Genomic DNA, 20,902 nt, shown 5'->3' on the forward strand with positions numbered 1-20,902 from the left:
GGATCCCTTGACTTCAGTTGATTGAGTTTTGGCTTCATGCTTCAAGGTTTCGGATTCACATATTTTAATTGACTCTTTCTCAAGTAAGATATTATCTTCCAGTTGATTGATTCATGTTTGGCCAGAATTATCTTTATCTTGCACTCAGGAAGAAGACAAGTCAACTACTGATAGCTAAGTAATTCTATAAGACTTAGCATTCTGATAGGAAACTTGAGTTGATTGTTCACTTTCCCCTTTAACATGCTTCCTACAGCCAAATGTTCTTCTGGGGTTCAAATGCTCACTCTTTTGTTGGAAGTAAATGTTCTGTTAATGCCAAATTATCATTGACCATTTGCTATTTCTGCTTTCTGGTCAATTGCTTTTGTAGATTATCAAGATGACGGGGATGAGATTTTGTGGACTTGTTTATGCGGGGTTGTATGGTTACTTGGTGCTTTTTGCAGTTGCTCAGATTACAGATCCTTCAGAAGGTGAATCTTAATGCAAGTTTAGAGTTTTTCCTTTTCAGTTTTCTTCAATGTCTCCCAGTACTAAGTTTTGATATCTAGTTTTTCTCATCTAAAGAAGTTCTTAATGCATTTATAATACGCAATTTCTTTTCCCAGATATGTATTAATTTTCTTTTTGATTTTGCTGCAGTATTCCACTTTTTATCTTGAGTACCAGATGAAAATGGCAGCCGCCAATTTTGCTGCACTATTCAGTCAAATATTTGAAGGCGTACCAATAAATATGTTGCTTCATTATGTCCTGTCTATTCTTGGAATATCTTGTTTCTAAAATATTCTAATTTAACTTCCATAAATCTTGACCAAATTCTACAGCAGATGATAGATGAGATCAAATTTTGAAAATATATAACAGCACTACATTAAATTTCCGTGAGAAAAAGTACAACAGTGAAAAATTAATCTACTAATTTATGTTTATTCCATTTGTTTTAGGTTGACAATATGTAAAATAGTGTAAGTGTCTTATTGAAGTTCAATGTTTTGCTCCGAGAAGATGGCATACTGCTATAAGTAGTGTATGTGAGTGTGACATCTTATTTCAAGGATAATCATTTATGAAAAGAGAATTGAATTTAGGAGTTGGGCTGTATGAATTTAGAAGATGCCTTATCCCATGATTTTTATATTTGCTCATATCCATTTGCAGTCAGCGCATTGGTGGCAGTCATGGGAAGATTAATTGATCCTATGAACCATCTCGGAAACTGGAACGAGGGAGATCCATGCCAATCAAAATGGACCGGAGTTTTATGTTTTGACACAACTGATGAGACTGATGGTTACTTGCATATTCAGAATCTGTATGTCCTTTCCATACCTCTTTTCACCATTTTCATGCTTGCTATCCTACTTTCAATGATTTTTCAAATCTTTAAACTCTAAAGATGTGATAATTAATGATACTGAACACTTATTTTCGATACAGGCTTCTGCTGAACATGAATCTTTCGGGAAGTTTAGCGCCTGAGCTTGGCCAACTATCTCGTCTTCGAATATTGTGAGGCAAAATTTACATAAGTTGATATCTTGAGAAAACTGAATTTTATCTTGTATCTTCCAAGTTAATCAATGCAGTATTGCTGAATGCTTTTCTCGATTTTGTCTGCTGGCAGGGATTTCATGTGGAATGATCTGACAGGAAGCATACCAAAGGAGATAGGGAATATATCATCTTTAGTACTCTTGTAAGTTATAGATGCAGGTGTTTATTAAATTATTTACATCCAAATATGATACTATTTGAAACAATATACTTTGTGTTGGTTTAATATTACGTGATGTACATGTGTGTGCAGACTCTTGAATGGAAACAGATTATCAGGATCTTTACCGGAAGAGCTAGGCAAGCTTTCAAACTTGAACAGACTCCAAGTAGACGAGAACAATATCTCGGGCACTATACCAAAATCATTCGCTAACATGACCAGTATGAGACACTTGTAAGTGGATCATCAATCCATAGGCTAGTTCCATTCGGCAAGGCAGTTATATTTGTTCTACTGATATATCTGAATATTGCAGTCACTTGAACAACAATTCAATTGTTGGTCAACTTCCACCTGAGCTTTTCAATTTATCCAGACTTATTCACTTGTGAGTTCATACAGATTTTGCTTTTATTATATATTCTCTGCTGTAACATTTTCTTGTTCGGACGATTTTTCTGTGTTAAAAGCTGTTATCTGATCAAGAGAGATTTGTAGTTCATTAACACATGCTTGCAGGCTAGTGGATAATAATAACTTGACTGGATCTCTCCCACCAGAATACTCAGAGTTGCCAACATTGCGCATACTGTATGTTCCTCTGCCCCGCATACTATATATCGGCTTGATTGTATTTGCTTCGTTGATGGAAGGAATTTTAAACCCCATTAAGGGCACGCTTAATGGGGTTATGTGTACAGGCAACATGGTTTATCATATTGAAAATTATTTTATTCTTCTTTTTTTCTCTCTGCAGTCAACTTGATAACAATAACTTTAGTGGGACAGAAATTCCAGCCACTTACGGAAACTTTTCAAGCTTAGTTAAATTGTAAGTGCTACTGAATACTGTTCCCCTTTCGCACTGTTTTTACATTATTATACAGATAATTATGCATGTTGTTTGGCCTTTAGATTTAATATTTTTTTAAAGACCTCTTACTTGGATTTAGAAAGAAAACAGTACTGGGAATTAGTCTTGGAAGGAAAGACAGATACACTCACCTCGTTGAGGTTGCAATATCTTTGGCTATTTGATGATGGATTGTAGATCAGTATACTTTAGTTACGAACTTGATTTTGAATAAATCAGATGTCCAAACCAACTTTTTAAAAAATTTTGATTGTTAATTTTGAATGCACATACAATCACCTTGCTTTAGTTGTTGTTCAGAGACTCTCTTTAAAGAATGTTTTTATGAAACATCAGAATGTTAGGTCCACATATTTACTTTAAATTCTATTCCTTTTTGTCTCTTTAATTGGTCATCTTTAGTATACCTACAAATGTTACAGGAATCAATAATTCAACTTGATTTGGTAGGGGTCGCAACTGTAACTTGTAAGGACTCCAAAAGAAGACATTCTATGAATTGATTATAAAAGCAGGATCTACTAAAAGTTAACTTCAGTCTGAGTTTGAAACCTGAAGTACCTCTGCAATGCTCAAATATTGGCTTGGTCACTATTGTTGTCTGCCATACATAAAAAATATGATATGCTATGCTGATGCTGCTTCACTTTTCTCTCCCAAAATTGGCAGAAGTCTAAGACATTGCAGCTTGCAGGGAGCCGTTCCTGATCTTAGCAGGATTCCAACGCTTTACTATCTGTAAGTTTGAGTATTGTTCAAATTTTGTTGCAGATTTTTTTGTATTTCACTTTCAGTAGGATGCATTAACTCTTGAGTTTTGATTTATTTATTTCCATTCTAGATAACTACCGAATTTAACTTATATTTAATTGTTACGGGGCTCATGTGACAGGGATCTTAGCGGGAATCAGCTTACTGGACCCATACCATCAAATAAGCTTTCTGATAATATAACAACCATGTATGTAATGGCATCGTAAACTTGTCACTCATTTTGTTCAAAATAGATAAGTAAAATGGAGAGGATGTCAGAGTAATTTTACCTTTGTCATTGCAGTGATCTGTCAGAAAACAGTCTTAATGGATCCATCCCAGCAAGTTTCTCAGATCTTCCTTCTCTTCAGAGACTGTGAGAATATATTTACTTCTAATTATTCCTTGTCATTTCCTGTTTTGGAATTACAGTTATGAATTATTATTTAGACCATTTCTTAATGATGATTGAGTTATCTAATCTAAATATGATTTTCAAATTATGTTCTACTTCAGGTCACTTGATAACAATTTTTTGGATGGTTCTATCCCGGCTAGCATATGGCAGAACATGTCCTTGAGTTCAAGTGCTATACTGTCACTGTAAGATCCCGAAAAAGAAACTTTGAGTTATTATTTGCTGTTATGCTTCACTGTTTCCCTGCTGATTTACAACGGCTCATTGACAACCCATTATTCTGAAATTGAATTAAGTTTTCTTATTTGTTAATTTTTGGAGTGAGCTTCATCGGTTTTAAAAGTCTGGCTCTGTAAACCATATCTCATGCCAATCATTTATCTTTGTACATTCAAAATGCAGTGATCTGAGGAACAATAATTTCTCAAGCGTTTTAGGAGATCTAGATCCTCCAAACAATGTCACACTAAGGTATGCTGCTTTCTTATTATATACATCATTATATGTTCTGCTAGTTAATTACACTGCATGAATGAGGATTTTGCATGGTTGGACATCTTGGACTTTGCAGGTATAACATTTTCATAAAAACCAGACTAATGATATGGCAATTTCAAGATTCTGAACTTGAGTGGATTTATCTTGATGCATAGCATGTACGACAATCAAGGACGCAGTTTGTCTACTAATAATCTAATATAAAATCTGCTTAAATAGATAAATTTATGAACTTATGCCTCTGTATAGTGGTTAGATTTGTTGCTCATAATGACCTGCTATAGGAAAGGCCAACAAGCATATCTCTATGGAGATGGAAATGATACAACTAGCTTTTCTAATGTTTGAATATTTTATGATGTAGCGACAAGATAACTATTGCTTGACTAGAAATAGCTGTAAGCTTTTGCTTGCCCCTGGCAAATAATGAACCATGCAGGTATTCCTTTTCTAAGTCACATGAAAACTGATAAGCAGAATAAAGATGATGTAAATTGATGTATGATGTCCTAGAAACGGCATGCAAATGAAAATTTCTAGTGTATTTGTTTATTGATTTTTGTTCTCTTTACTGTTTAATCTTCTACTTTCTTTCCAGTTATTCTGGTCATCATGAAAACTACAAATACTTTATTAATGGAAAAGCTATACTGCATATTGGTCCTTAATTTTGCCACTCATTTCTTACCATATTAGCGGTTTATTTTTAGGCTCGCCGGCAATCCTATCTGCACAACTGCAAACATACCAAACATAGACCAATTCTGTGATTCTGAAGCAGAAGACGATGAGACAATTACAAAATCCACCAATTCAAAATGTCCTATTCACGCATGTCCTACAGATAATTTCTACGAATATGTCCCAGCATCTGGTGATTTATGTACCTGTGCAGCACCTCTGAGAATTGGATACGGGCTGAAAAGTCCTAGTTTCTCTTATTTCGGTCCATATGCCAACCTTTTTGAAGCATACGTGACTAGTTCTCTCAACTTAAGCATTTATCAACTATCAGTTGATTCAATTGCTTGGGAGAAAGGACCTCGTATAAGGATGTATTTGAAGCTGTTTCCTCATGCCAACTCAAGTACGTTTAATACAAGTGAGGTGCAGCGAATTAGAGACATATTTACATCCTGGAAATTTCCTGGTGATGACCTATTTGGACCTTATGAGCTGCTCAACTTCACTCTCCGTATGTATCTAAGCCTGCCATTGCTCTTTAATTTGTTCTAAAAAAAACTTTAGCCTTAAGTAGACTTTTCTATGGATACACTGAGCTTGGAATTGATAGATTTAGTAGTTCTGTTTATATTTAATTGCCTTTCTGCATGTTGCAATGATAAATGCTGTCTTAATTTATACTTATGATTTCTTCACTGCTACAGTAAATCCTGAGACTCAAAGGACAGGTATTCGTAAAGGTGCTTTGGCAGCAATTGTAGTAGCAGCCACTGCCAGTGCTGTGGTAATATCTGCAGCCGTAACATTTCTGATGACAAGAAGACATGCCAGAAATCAGCACTCCCTGTCAAGAAGGCGGATGTGTGAGTTTTCTAATACAACTACCTATATTGATTTCTGCAACTCCTTCAATATTAACATACTATTGGGAAAGAAGTGTGAAGTTCCTTATGCTTTGCAGCCACAAAGGTTTCAATGAAAATTGATGGAGTGAAGGGCTTCAAGTTCAAAGAATTGGCATCGGCAACTGACAACTTTAACCGCTCAACTCAAGTTGGTCAAGGAGGTTATGGAAAGGTTTATAAAGGCATTTTATCTGACAATACAGTAGTCGCCATAAAACGAGCAGAAGAAGGATCTTTACAGGGCCAAAAAGAATTCTTGACTGAGATAAAATTATTGTCAAGGTTACATCATCGGAACCTGGTTTCTTTGTTGGGCTACTGTGATGAAGAAGAGGAGCAGGTATGTTCTGCTAGATGCCAAGACATATCTGATTTATGGATGTTTTACCCAAGAAAAAATTAGGTCTATAAAAATTTGTTAAATCACACTGCTTGTGTTCTTGGTACTTCTGCAGATGCTGGTGTATGAGTTCATGCCTAATGGCACCTTGAGAGACTGGCTTTCGGGTATGAAAAATTTCAGAATCCGTGGTTATTAACCCCTTCTATTCTTATTTTCCGGGCTCAAAATTTGATTTTTGAATATCAAATGCAGGTAAAGCTAAAGCACTCCATAATTTTGGTATGAGGGTCCGCATTGCATTAGATTCAGCTAAGGGGATTCTTTACCTCCATACTGAAGCAAACCCACCTGTGTTCCACCGAGATATCAAAGCCAGCAACATACTTCTTGACTCCAAGTTTATTGCTAAAGTTGCTGATTTTGGACTCTCACGACTTGCTCCGGTCCTAGATGATGAAGGAACCATGCCAACTCATGTTTCCACAATTGTCAAGGGAACACCAGTAAGTTTGAATCTGTTAACATTGTTCATCCACATGTTCAAGGATCATAAAGCTTTTCAAAATTAATCTTTCTCAACAAATATCCAACTTCATTGTAAGTCTTGGCCAATTTTTTATTCCTGCCTCAAGTTACATATTTATTGATCTTATACATGCAGGGCTACCTCGATCCAGAATATTTTCTAACTCACAATTTGACAGATAAAAGTGATGTTTATAGCCTCGGAGTTGTACTCCTGGAGCTCTTGACGGGTATGCAACCAATATCACATGGAAAAAACATAGTTCGCGAGGTACTTTCTAACACACACAACTCTTTCCTGAATATCTATTCCCTGTTGCATACCTTTCTTACGAGAAAACGAAACCTATATCCAGGTGAATATAGCTCGTGAATCGGGCTTGATGTTCTCCGTCATAGACAATAGAATGGGGTCTTATCCATCTGAATGCATCGAAAGATTTGTAGCTTTGGCCCTCAATTGTTGCCATGACAGGACAGAACGACGGCCATCCATGTCAGATGTAGTGAGGGAGCTAGAAACCATACTGAAGATGATACCAGAAACTGATGCCACATTTTCTGAATCCACCTCCATGCATTCTGGCAGCAAATCAACATCAGCATCAGCTTCTTCATCGTTCATGATGAGGGATCAACATTTTTCATCTTATATTCTTATGTATCAGGCAGTGACCTTGTGAGTGATGTCATTCCCATCATCCCACCTCGTTAACACCCTCCAAGGGAGTTTTAATATGGTTTCATGTGCAGTAGTAGTAGTTATAGTATGAGGAATACGTAACATGGATATTGTCCATTAAAATTCCACCCTGTGAAAGAAATAGTTATATATATTAGTGAAACAGTGTACATTCAGTATTGTTTTTCTTTGGCCGAAAAAAGGTCAGATCTGACGGCCAAATAAATGGCCATTGTTGACCGACAACAACGGCCATATCTTTGGTCATTGCTAACAATCAAATCTAATCTTTTGCGGCCATCAAATGTCAAATCTAGCCTTTTCTAGCTAGATCAGCGGTGGATTTGGTTGAAAAATGTCATATCAACGCACGACCGGCCAGATCCGACCGGTCTATATCATAACGCTATTTTTTGGTCGGATTCTAACGGTGATGGCCAGAATCTGGCACTGTGGGTAGGTGGGGGTGTTTTTGTCATTTTACAAAATTTTTATATATTAGGGTGTTTAGTTAAATTAGCAAACCTAAGGGGTTTTTTTGTGAATTTTGAATCTTATCTCGTAATACTCACCCTATTCAACTACCCAATATTATTTCTAAAATCCTATCCAAAATAATAAAACAAACGGACCCTTAGCTTTAGACTTTAACCCAATATGTAACACGTGATTGACCTATTTAATTTTCTACACACTATACATGAGAGAGAATTAGCAATTATCTCGCATTACTCTACACGTTACGACAAGGGGGTATTAGAATTTACATTTGTCCTACGTCATGAAATTGTTAGACGACGATAGTGTATATTACATATTTAATTATCATTTTATGTTTTTCATTTAGTTGTATACATATATGTTAGCGATGGATAGTTCGAGTGTGGTAGGACCAGTGCTAGTTACCTACTTCTTTTGCATCTCTCCCGAGAATTAGTCGCATGTAAGTTGGCCCAAATATAATATGATAATAATAATAATGAATACACAAAAATAAAATAAAATAAAATAACCAAAAATATAAAATATAAAAAAGATCTTAAAGAATCTTATACTATATCTTAGCTATTGATAAAAAAATAAAAAAATTGGATAAAAATAAATTGATCTTTATCCAATATCAATTAGGGGTAAGCAGTTCTGGGTCCAGTGCATTTTTCAAGGGAGCCGGAACCAAAACTACACAGTGTAGGTTCCCAAAAAAAGAAATCAAAATTGGAACCAATAGGTTCCGGTTCTTAAATTCAAGGAATCAGAACCTAAAATGCAGACTCCGATTCCTTACCCAAAGTATCATGTAAAAAATTAATTACCCCCTATTAGTTTAAAAAATGACAAAAATACCTTAAAAGTTTACAAATACACCACTAACAAATTAAGAAAACCTACATTTAGTAGTTTTCAACTTTTGATTACTCATTCATTTGTGTACAATGTGACTCATAAATCCTCTAATCTCTAGGCAACACTTTAATTCAATCAATTCATCACAATTCACATAAAATTTATTAATCAAAACCAAAACACAAACATGTTCTAAGCAAGGTGCCCGCTTCAAGTTTTTTTCCCAAGTTCCAATTCCAATTCTGAAATATGTAGGAACCGAAACCGCACAATGTCGGTTCTAACAAAATGGAACTAGAACATACCCGCATCATGTCGATTCTAAGTAGGTTCTGATTCCGGTTCTGGTTCTACCCACTATCCATGCTCACCCCTAAATTACCAATAATTTATTAACTTTGTTTTCAAATTGAGATAAAAAAAAATAAAAAAAAATAAAAAAAAGAGGAAATCCTATTAATAATATTAATTTACAATAAACAAAAATGTAGAGGGCAAAACGGTCCACCGATTGACGAAGCACTTCTGTTGACTTTTAAAGTCTTTTATGTCCTGTCTGAAAACCGCTTTGTTATATTTGTACTTGTAGGCTATAGCGCGAAAAGTGGTATTGAGTTTGGTGGTTTTGGGATCCTTTCCTGAAAACAATGTGCCATAATTTATCATATTATTAATTTTTTTTAAATTAATTCTACCCACTTTTTCACTTCGTGTTCTTATTATCATTAAAAAAATGATAAAACTTTATCTAATTTGGGCTTATTCCTTGGAACCTACTATACTCTTGTCTTATTCAATTAAAGGGTCTGTGTCAACTATCAATCAATCAAGATCCTTTTTTCGATTGGTAAGTTTCATTCTTTTTTAATCTTTTTCTGTAATTTCAGGAATTGGGTATCATTCCCTTCTTCCAATTGCATCACATTTTCTCTGTTATTCTTTTGATTTTTTATTGAATTTTTTAGGCTATCCACTTGGCATTCACCTTCGATCGGCTTAGACCAATTCATGAGTTTATACCTTCGATTGACTAGACCAATTCATGAGTTTACATCTTCGATCGGCTCAGATTGATTCATGAGCTTACACCTTCAATTGGCGCAGACTGATTCATGAGTTTATACCTTCAATCGGCTCAGATTGAATCATAAGTTTACACCTTCGATCAGCCCAGACCGATTCATGAGTTTACACCTTTGATTGGCTCAGACCGATTCATTCGATCGGCCCGGACCAATTCATGAGTTTACACCTTCGATCGGTTCAAACCGATTCATGAGTTTACACGTTCGATCGGCCCAGACCAATTCATGAGTTTTCACCTTCGATCGGTTCAAACCGATTCATGAGTTTACACCTTCGATTGGCCCAGACCGATTCATGAGTTTACACCTTTGATCGGCACAGACCAATTCATAAGTTTACACCTTCGATTGGCCCAGACCGATTCATGAGTTTACACCTTCGATCGGCCCAGACCAGCTCATGAGTTTACACCTTCAATCGGCCCAAATCGATTCATGAGTTTACACTTTCAATCGGCTCAGACTGATTCATGAGTTTACACCTTCAATCAACCTGGACCAATTCATGAGTTTACACCTACGATCAACTCAGACCGATTCATGAGTTTACACCTTCAATCGGCCTAGATAGATTCATAAGTTTACACCTTCGATCGGGCCAAACTGATTCACAAGTTTACACCTTCGATCGGCCCAGACCGATTCATAAGTAGACACCTTCGATCGGCCTAAACCAATTTATAGATTTACACATTCAATCGGCCCAGACCGATTGAAGGACTTGCATATCAAATCGACAAGTCATCGACCCAATCCACACAACGATCCATCCGACCTAACGAGCTACTATCACTAATCCGCTCAGTCTGCACTCATTCGATTAAATCAACTCTCTAAGCTAAATACTTTTTAACTTAAAGAGTTGGGGGCTAACTGTTAGGGCCAAAAATCATCTTGGGCTTCAGAAGGCCCAATAACAAAATAAACATGTCACTGCCCAAGGCCTCAACCCAATCCCGATTGGGCCGACGCTTAAAATCACCTTGTGAACTACCCACTTTATAAGTTGGACTATCTTATAAGTTAAGCTAAACTGGGTTTCAACCCATTAGCCTACAATAGTCTATAAATAGGAAATCAGAATCCTATGCTATTTCCTCTTCTATTAAGATTCCAAATCTTACTCAAACTATCAAACTTGATTTGATAAGGTCAAGAAATCATATCTCTTTCACAATAGGGATTATATCCCAAAATAATTCTTAGTGTCCTACTAAGATTCCAAATCTTATTTAAGCTATTAAACTTAATCTGATAAGGTCAAGAAATCATCTCTCTTTGTAACGCCCACTTGAGGTACGTAGCTAAAGTATGTTGTATTGCCTATATGTTGATCGGTTTGCCCTTAATTAAGCTTGTATATTGTTAATATTGTTTGGTTGATCCTTAGTTGAATTAGTATTTTGGTTCGATTGAGTGGTTGTCCTGAAATTAGTAACAAGTTGGCAAAAATTTGAGTTACAAAGTTCGTCGGGGCGAAGAAGAATCTTCGCCGTGGCACCGCAGGTTCTAGAAATTTTTGCCGGGGCGAAGAAAAAGCCTTCGCCACGGCGAAGAACCGACTGAAATGTTTGGCAAAGTTGCTAGAGAATTTTTTGTAGGGGCAAAGTGACCATTCTACCCCTAATTAGCAAGAAAAGTGGGGAGTGAAATGTAAGAAAATTTCATGGAGAATACATTGGAGTTGAGGGTGTGAGTGCAAAGAATTAAAGGTCAAAGATGGAATTTTTAAGAAAGTGTAAGGGCAAAATGGGAAAGAGTGCTTATAATATGATATAATAAGGGTTTAGTCTTATAAACCCCTTCATTTCTCTTCTTACACCGCCTCTTCCATCCTTCATTTTCTCTCAACTCTTCACTCAACCTTTCAAGGATTTTTTAAGGCTTTTGGTTGGAAATTGATAAGGAGTTGATCCTAAGCAATAAGAGGTAAGAATCCTTGCTCTAGATATGAAATTTATTTGTGTAAGAGTTGAATGCTTACTAAGTTTATGCTTAAGAAATAAAGAGAAAGTTTGAGTCCAACAAGTGTAGAGAGCCTTAGTGAGGACTATTCAAGCATAAGGTAAGTAAATCCAACCCAAGTTAAGGTTTAAGAAATCAACTGAGTAGAGATTTCTTTATGTATGTATATGTTATGATTGTTGAGAAATTGAGATGAGATGGGTGCTTACTTATGCTTGATGTTGGATATATTTGAGTTATGAGAAGTGTTTTTTATTGTATGATGATGGATTGAAGTTTGGTTGGAGTTGGAAGAGTTTGAGTAAACTTTTGGGAGTGTTTTTCCTTGACAGGGATTTTGATAATACAAGGGAGTTCTACTCCCATTTTGGATGGTTAAAGAGAGAAGTAGAGTTTATGTATGCACATTTATTGTTTGATGAAATGCCTGAGAGAAGCATGAGTATGAGTAGAGAACTTTAATTTCATGCAACATTGCATATTTGCATTTCATGAGTGCATCTAAGAAAGAATTATAAGCATAAGCCATCCACATGCATATATTTGCATATATGCAATAACTTGAGAAAGATTAAAGAAAGAAAGAATAAAGCACTCTAAGAGTAAAGAGAAAGAAAGAATAAGCACTAGAGAATAAAAGAAAGAAAAGTGCTAAAGAAGAGAAAAGAATATGTTGTGTGATGGGGAACCCGTGAGTGATGAGCAGAATTTTCCCCGCATGCATGCCGCCTTCAGTGAGCGGCCTGAGAATGAGAAGAAGAATTGGTATAGCCCATGAGAGTGCATGCGGATGAGGGCTATACCTTAGAGAGAGAATACACTCACATGACCAAGGGTTCCGAATCCATGCATAACCGAGTCCAATCGGCATAGAAAGAGAAAGAATAAAAATGAGAAAGAAAAGAAAAAGAAGAGAATAGAAAGAAAAGAAATGCATAAAAAGCAAGCATAGAAAACAAAATAAGAAAACAGAAGAAAAGAAAGAAAATGCATATCTATGCATCTTTGCATGTGCATTGCATTGATGCATGTTATCATGATTTCTATCATGAGTTATGAGAATTAGTAGAAGAGAGAAAGAAAGAATTAGAAAGAAAGAAAGAAACAGAAAGAAAGAAAGAACAGAGAGAGAGAATTAGTAGAAGAGAGTTGTGAAAAAAAAAAAAAAGAGACAGAGAAAGAATATAGAAAGAATAAGAAGAGAAAGAAAATAGAAAGAACAAAGAGAGAAAGAGAAAGGAGAAAAATAGTAAAGTAAGGAAAGAACTAGGAAATGAAGCATAGGGATAGCGAAGTAGAGGATTTACTTACTGAGCATTGTTTATGCCCATCCCGTTGTTTTCTATGTTTTTGCAAGAAATAGGTGAGGATGCGGTCAGATGGACATCTGCAAGCGGAGAGAAATTGTTACACTGTCCACCATTTTGATAGTTTTGTACATGATATTTTGCATTATGTAAAGAATGTATACCATTTGTAAAGAAAAATTTGGGCCCAACTACTTTTTGTTAATATACATGTATTTTTATTAAGTGTATTTTTATGAGCATTTGAGTAGAAAGAAGTTATTACAGTCTTTCATGCTAGGGATTATCTCCCAAAATAGGACTTAGTGTCTTACTTAAATTCCAAATTTTATTTAAACTATTAAACTTAATCTGATAAGGTCAAGAAATCATATTTCTTTCTTGATATGGATTATCTCCCAAAAAAGAGGACTCACTGTCCTACTAGGATTCCAACCCTTTGGGTTCACTATAAAAACAAAGGTTTGCCCTCTCATTAAGTATGTAATCTCCCATAGTTAATCTACACTACTCAAAACCATCTATTTACCCCTAAAGTTCTTGCTCCTAAGAACCCGATGCCTCCATCTTAGTCCTCGCGCCCGACAAGACTCTTGGTAACTCTTTATCTCCTTAATTCTTATCAAATAATCTCTTTCAGCCTTGCTAACTTGAGCGTCGGAGTGCCTACGACAAACACCACCCCAATGTTTTCCGAAAGCTTCACGTTTGTACTTTCATGTGTGCAGGTCTAGCGGATTGTCAGTGGCCTCAATCTCTCGAGATCATACCCTATTTTCATGACGATAGATTTTTTTGCATCTACATCTTGTATATGCAATGACAACAGTATCCCTTGACAATTTGATTGACATTGAAATGGCAAAGGCACTCTACAGAAATCCTCAATCCACACCATTTTTAAATAAATAAAAGATTAAAGTCATGATTAAAAAAAAATATTTGTGAATTAATTTATTCATAGGATATAAGACATTGAGGGTCCGTTTGTTTTATTATTTTGGGAATAATATTGGGTAGTTGAATAGGAGAGTATTACAAGGTAAAATTTAAAAATTTATAAACAAACTCTCTAGGGTTTCTAATTTAACTAAACACTCTAATTTATAAAAAATTTGTAAAATGACAAAAACACCCCCACCACCTGTAGTGCCAGATTTCGGCCACCATTGTCGAAATCTGGCCGAAAAATTGCATAACGACACATACCGGTCGATGGCAGGTATGGTGTCGATATGGCCAGATGTGGCTGTCGACAACCGCAAAAGTCCATCTTTGGCCGTCGTTGTCAGTTAACGATGGCCAAGATTTGACCGTCGTTGACCGTCAACGACAGCCATATCTGGCCTTTTTTGGCCAGATCCACTATGGATCTGGTCAAAAAAGGCCAGATCAGCGAATTATTGGCCAGTTTCGTTCGTGGTATATGCTGTTGTGACATATTCTGACTATCACCGACGGTGATTGCCGGAATCTTTCAAGTATGGATTGGTGGGGGTGTTTTTGTTAATTTTTAAACTTTTTTCTAGGGGTATTTATGAAATTAACAAACTTAAAGAGTCTAAAATAATTAAAAAATAATAATATTTCTCAAATAATGTGTCAAACAATATTCGGAGAGTATGATGGGGAATATGAGTAAGAATATAGATCCAAGCGCACCTTCAGATATTTATTGGTAGGATTTATTATGAATTTTAATAATATATAATAAGTAAACTTTTTATCCATTGAACGCGCTATCAACATTCATAAAATTTGATAATTAAAAAGAAAATATCTCAAGACCTTGACCCTTTTGCACATTGAACACTTCAAATTATTGAGAGCACTGGTTTCTTGGCAGCTCCTGAATTCCATCGTCTCTTTAATTCGGCAAGGAACATGGTGGGTCATTGAAATTATAAAGGTTGTTTGTACTTTGTCTTCTTCTTTTTTCTTCTGTCAAAATGAAATTCATTGCTGTCCTATTATTTCTTCGGTAATGCTATCCTTATTTACTCTTTTTACTCACTTTTCAAATATTATTCGACATATTATTTAAAAAATATTATTATATTTTTTTAATTATTTTTAAAACTTTTAAATTTATTAATTTTATAAATACTTTTAAAAAAAATTTAAAAATTAATAAAAATATTTCCACCGACCCATATCAGATTTCGATAACTACCGTCCGTAGTCAAAACTTGGGGTTCTTATTATCATTAAAAATATTATAAAATCTTATCTCCAACAAGAAGATCAATTTGGGTTTATTCCTTGGAACCTACTCTAATCTGTCTTATTCAATTAAAGGGTTTCTGTCAAATATCAATCAATCAAGATCAATTGTTATGGTCGGTAGGTTTCATTAGAGTAAACGACATATTCCCACCCAAGGTTTGACGAAATCCCAGGTGAGTACCACAGGTTCTATTTATTTCAGATTCTCACCCTTAAAGTAACAGTGTTATAAACTTTTAGGGTTTAAGACGTGTAATTACCATAATGCCCCTAATCCTAAATTAATAAATTATGTTTTAACCCCTAATTTATTAGAATTATAAAACTTACCATTTTATTTTCAAATTATATCCAAAACACCCTCAGTCATTACACACCCTCATCGGAAACAGCCCGATCTGGGCTGTTTCCGACGACGTCGAACGTCCTGGTCACTCCATCACCTTCCCCGTATTCCATCGTCCAAAACCCCTCTAATTCCCGACTCATTTGCCCCTCCAATCGCCAGCACCGTTAGACTTAGGGTTTTGATGTTCTTCACCAGATTCCGGTCGATTCCGGCGGTGAAAATCCAATTGGACACCACCAATGAAACCACCGTATCTAGATCTATAAAATCCCCATGTCCCCAGCAGCCGTCTCATCGTCATTCGCCGACCGAGAGTTCGTGTTCTTCGGCCGTTTTTCGATGAAGCGGTGGACGGCAAACGGTGAGCTGCCGTGGCTGAAAAGGTTAGGGGTTTTGTAGGGGAGGATTGGAGGAGTCAAATGGTGGTGACAAGGGTGATTTTGGGTGGAAAAATCGGCGGAAAAAGAGCGAAAAAATTTATCGGCAGTGGTCTGCTAACGTGCACCGCCCATGTAAAATGACCAATTTGCCCCTTTATCGTTATATCAAACGTTTTTCCGTCACTTTAAGGGTGGGGATCTGGAATAAATAGAACTTGTGGTACTCACTTGAGATTTCATCAAACCTTGGATGGCAATATGTCGTTTACTCTTCTTTTTTTTAATCTTTTTCTGTAACTTCAGGAATGGGCATCATCCACATCTTCTGATTGTCAGAGGAGATACCGTCAATTGATTTTTTATAATAATATTTATTAATCAATAAACGATATTTTATTCTAAAAATCATTATTATTGCAATATGTATTAATATATATCCTTAAAATAATAGAACCGTAACGAAGATATCACGTATTTCAAATCTTGATAATGAGAACCCTATGAGCACATATGATGGCCATTCTAAAAACGTCCGTAGCCCTAATATTATTCTGAAATAAGGGCACAGATAATACGGTAAAGGTATCATAGTATTGAACGATCCTATCAAAATACAGTGACTGATCTCCCTTGTTAAGGTTGTTTGGTGACAACCTGGTGCAACACATGGGTACTTGCTGTAGACGATTACACCGCAGCAAGTTCACTAGACTGACCCACCAAAGTATTTCATATGGATGGTAACCCTAATGTCTAGGGAACAAATCCTCTAACGAATGATGGTGCATGTGATCCTTACACTTGAGATCACCGAAGTGTCTTGTGCACCGATTGGTGTAGTTTGACACTAGCCTAAGGCAGTTCTTTTCAGAGCTGTCAATACGGTGGTGATTGGCTGCATCAAGGAGTGTATCAAGACTATGGTGGATTGACAAAGGATTCATCACTCCCGGGTAAGGGAGAAAGTTATCTCACGGCGCAATTCAGTATATGGCAATGACATTAAAACTGTGGCCACAGTGGGATTGAGTTGTTGCTCTATCCAGTTTATAATACGGGTCATTGGTCCAGAAACTGAATAAATAATATCGAGAGTAACCGAAGGTTGACACTATTTCTATGCCTTCGTCTCGTCGAGATAACGTATGATGAAATGATCGAATTATACGGTAACCATATCGTTGACAGGTAGCTACTTTGCTGAATCCGAATCTATCGAGTGGTCATGATGCCTTGCTAGGGGCCAATCTTGGTCTATGTATTAGTGATATGATTGATTGGTGTTAATCACGATACTATACACTGCCGATATGATGAGGAGCCTATGGGTCACACACATAGAAGACAATTTAAGATCCAAGAAGAAAGAATTGCGTTTTCGTCTTTTAAGGCGAAGGGGTATTTTGGTAATTTTACAGTGCAATTAAATTTGCTAAGGTCGTAGCCTTTATTTAATTTGTTAAAAAAAAATAAATAAGTGAAATTACGTTTAAATATGTGTTCGTACATATTTAAATATATTATCATTATTGTTAAATGTTAATATATATATTTAAATATATATTAATTGATTTTAATTGAGATAATGATAGAAAAATAAAATACTAATTGGGAGTGTTTGACAACATAGGACGTTTGGGTTGGACCCCAAGCCTATTTTGTATGGGATTAAGGCAAATTGATTAACTATAAAAAGAAAAGTGTGTGTGTTAATTAATAATTTAATTGATTTCTTTTTGAAATTAAAAACACACAGCAGCCACTCCAAAACACTCCCACGGCAGAAACATTTTTTATCAAAAATCAATTCAATTGATTTGTTTTCTTCTTAATCTTAAAGCCAAAGAGGATCTAGCAAATCTCTCTTTGATTCTTTTTGAGATTGTCTTCATGTGGACTACACAGGTTTGATCCTACACTTGGATCGGTAGCAAAACATTCGTCGACAAATTTGGAGGAGCCTCCAACGTGCGTTTGTTTTCTTTAAACTCATCTGTATTTTTCCTGCAGATTTTATTTAATATGAATTGTAAAATTATACCCTTGATTTTGGCTCATGTAAACGATCTTGTTATATTATTTTTGTTCCGCTACATATACGGGACCGTTTACTAACACTAATCGCATCACATTTTCTCTCGTATTCTTTTGATTCTTTATTGAATTTTTTAGGCTTTATTCGTAATTGACAACAACTCAATTTCTCATCAATTTAATAACACTATACCAACAGTAAACCAACATAACTATGCAATAACAAAAAATCCAAAAAATCCCAGCTTAAATAATCAAAAGAAAATCACCCCATCTCACGAGCAACATAACCATCAACCATGGACAAATTAATGAAGATTCTTCAATAAACAAAAACACAGGTAATTAAAAAAAATACTTGTGAACTAATTTATTTTGTAGAGTACAAAACATTGAGATATTTATTTCGTTGGATTTATGTTATAGTCTAATTTAAAAAATACTTATGTTATGGTCTAATTTAAAAAATACTTTACTTTTTGTGTTAGCTAAATAAAATGTTCATTTGTGAACTATCTTAACCATGTTTTAGGTTCCTTAAATATTATTTACAAAGAATATAATAATATAATAAATAATAATATCATTACTCCTAATTAAATGGTGTTCTCTCAATTCTTACAACCACATAATTATGACAGCTTCCTCTTCATTGACTCCGAAGTCAATTACATAGTATGTGTACAACTTATCATGAGTCATTTCTATCACATTTTCATTTGTTGTTTCCTATATATCTTGTATATGAAATGATAACAGTACCCCCTAGGTTTGCTAATTTAACTAAACACCCTAATATATAAAAATTTTATAAAATGACAAAAACATCCCACCACCCATAGTGCTAGATTTCGGCCACCACCGTCGGAATCTAGCCGAAAAATTGTATAACGACACATACTGGTCGAATTTGGCAGGTATGACGTCGATATGACATTTTCCAGCCAGATCTACGACTAGATGTGGCTGTCGACAGCCGTAAAAGCCCATCTTTGCCCATTAGCAATGGCCAAAGATATGACCGTCATTAACGACCAGATCTGGCCTTTTCCTACCGGATCCACTATGGATTTGGTCAGAAAATACCAGATCGATGAATTATCGATCAGTTTCAACTGTGGTATATGCCGTTATGATAGATTCTGACTACCACCGATGACGGTTGCCAAAATCTGACAAGTATGGATTGATAAGGGTGTTTTTATTAATTTTTAAATTTTTTTAAGGTATTTATAAAATTAATAAATTTAAAGGATATAAAAATAATTAAAAATTAATAAACTAATTACACATTAATATTTTTATGCCACCATTTTTCAGAAAGGTCACACCATAAATGGCCACCATTTGAGTGGCTATAAAATCTGTAGACTTGACTTTATGTGCACCAAGAACAGGAGCTTTTAAGAAATGGCCAACTGGGTACATGTATAATTAATGGATATGCAGTTATTAAGTGAATTAGTGGCTTTTCCAACAATATGGAAAGAGTCTTTGCACCAGTATCCACCATAGAATGGTCTTTTTTTTTCTTTTTTTTTTTTTTTTTATGATCTGGATGTTCAGATCAGCTTACGTACGGCTTAACTAATTTCTCGGGACCTTGAAATGAACGACCAGATAAATCCCTTCAATGGTCATCCCTATTAGTTTCTGGAGAGACTTAAACTCAGAAACTCATATTGGATCTCTTTATTCTTTTATCATCAGGTCATCTAATTGTGCTATAGAAGGGTTATTATCATGGACTAAGAAAAAAATTTGCTATGAACAAAACAATCCGATCCCATACTGATTTATTAAGTTTCATGGAATCATTCTTCACTTAAAATATGTTTATTAGATTTAATCTAAATTGATACGTGATATTTTCTTAAGAAAGTTGTTATCATTTCGATATCAATACTTCACATGTATTGGAATTGGTCTCTATCATGTTACTATCTTCATCTCATCATGTTATTTATCTTCATCTAAAATAATTACAATTTTCAAACATTTATCTTGTTGTGCATGATTTTCCAATAGCTAGATTCATGCCAACTGTTTATAAACCCTACCGAGATCTAGCGTCAGAATCATCCTGCGTGTCGCTCCTATAGCAGATGACTTCTCCAACAAGCTCAATAGTACTAAGTATAGGTGTTCAGACTTAAGTATAAGCGGAAATTCATTCAAATCTTGATTATAGGGGATTATGCATGTAATCCACCCCATAATATCAACCTCCAACCATTATCAGACAGTATATATAAAAGGGAGGTCTCACCTCCGTTTTAGGGGATCGATCGATTATTATTCATACAAGCATAGGAAATCACCGAGAGAGAATCTTAGCTCGTTATTACGTGTTTCCTTCTTATAATCACTTTGGGTATACAACAAACATAAGCAATAATATAATAGTGGACATAGTTTTGGTTCTAATCCGCCGAACCATTTTAAAAATTTTTCGTGTTCTTGCATTACAGATTCACCAATTCTTTCATAACTGAATATTTATAATTATGCACACATACTACTCAATCTCAATGTGGTCGATTGTCTAATTATTGCCCGTTGTCGTAACAACATATCTTTCTAGCTATAAAATGAATTAGTTGTTATTCCTCCAATATAAAAGAAGTCTTTACACCCATATCCACCATTACATGGCAAAAGTCACAGTAAAGTTAGAAAATTCTCGCTTTATGTGTAGCGATTGTTACAATGGGAGTCCAATTGAATAGACTTGAGTCTCGTTGCACAGATTTACTTTTGAACTTTACATAATCGCGGTTCACTCAAATCATGTTTACTGGGAACCA

The 20,902-nt window shown here is 35.3% G+C and overlaps 1 protein-coding gene across 1 annotated transcript in view; it reads left to right on the forward strand.

Moving 5' to 3' along the window:
* The first annotated feature begins 211 nt into the window (after window positions 1-211).
* Window positions 212-20,902, forward strand: part of LOC116129992 (probable LRR receptor-like serine/threonine-protein kinase At1g06840) — a 73,623-nt gene continuing 52,932 nt past the window's right edge. The window contains 21 exon segments of the mRNA XM_031415739.1: window positions 212-476; window positions 1,165-1,318; window positions 1,444-1,515; window positions 1,631-1,702; window positions 1,814-1,957; window positions 2,040-2,111; window positions 2,243-2,314; window positions 2,481-2,555; window positions 3,267-3,335; window positions 3,490-3,558; window positions 3,655-3,726; window positions 3,867-3,953; window positions 4,171-4,239; window positions 4,977-5,461; window positions 5,655-5,813; window positions 5,912-6,195; window positions 6,311-6,362; window positions 6,451-6,701; window positions 6,860-6,994; window positions 7,080-7,373; window positions 7,376-7,438. Of these exon segments, the coding sequence (XP_031271599.1) occupies window positions 383-476; window positions 1,165-1,318; window positions 1,444-1,515; window positions 1,631-1,702; window positions 1,814-1,957; window positions 2,040-2,111; window positions 2,243-2,314; window positions 2,481-2,555; window positions 3,267-3,335; window positions 3,490-3,558; window positions 3,655-3,726; window positions 3,867-3,953; window positions 4,171-4,239; window positions 4,977-5,461; window positions 5,655-5,813; window positions 5,912-6,195; window positions 6,311-6,362; window positions 6,451-6,701; window positions 6,860-6,994; window positions 7,080-7,373; window positions 7,376-7,438 (2,844 nt within the window). The 5' untranslated portion in view covers window positions 212-382.

This window comes from Pistacia vera, unplaced genomic scaffold (assembly GCF_008641045.1).
Source record: "Pistacia vera cultivar Batoury unplaced genomic scaffold, PisVer_v2 Contig216, whole genome shotgun sequence".
NCBI lineage: Eukaryota > Viridiplantae > Streptophyta > Magnoliopsida > Sapindales > Anacardiaceae > Pistacia > Pistacia vera.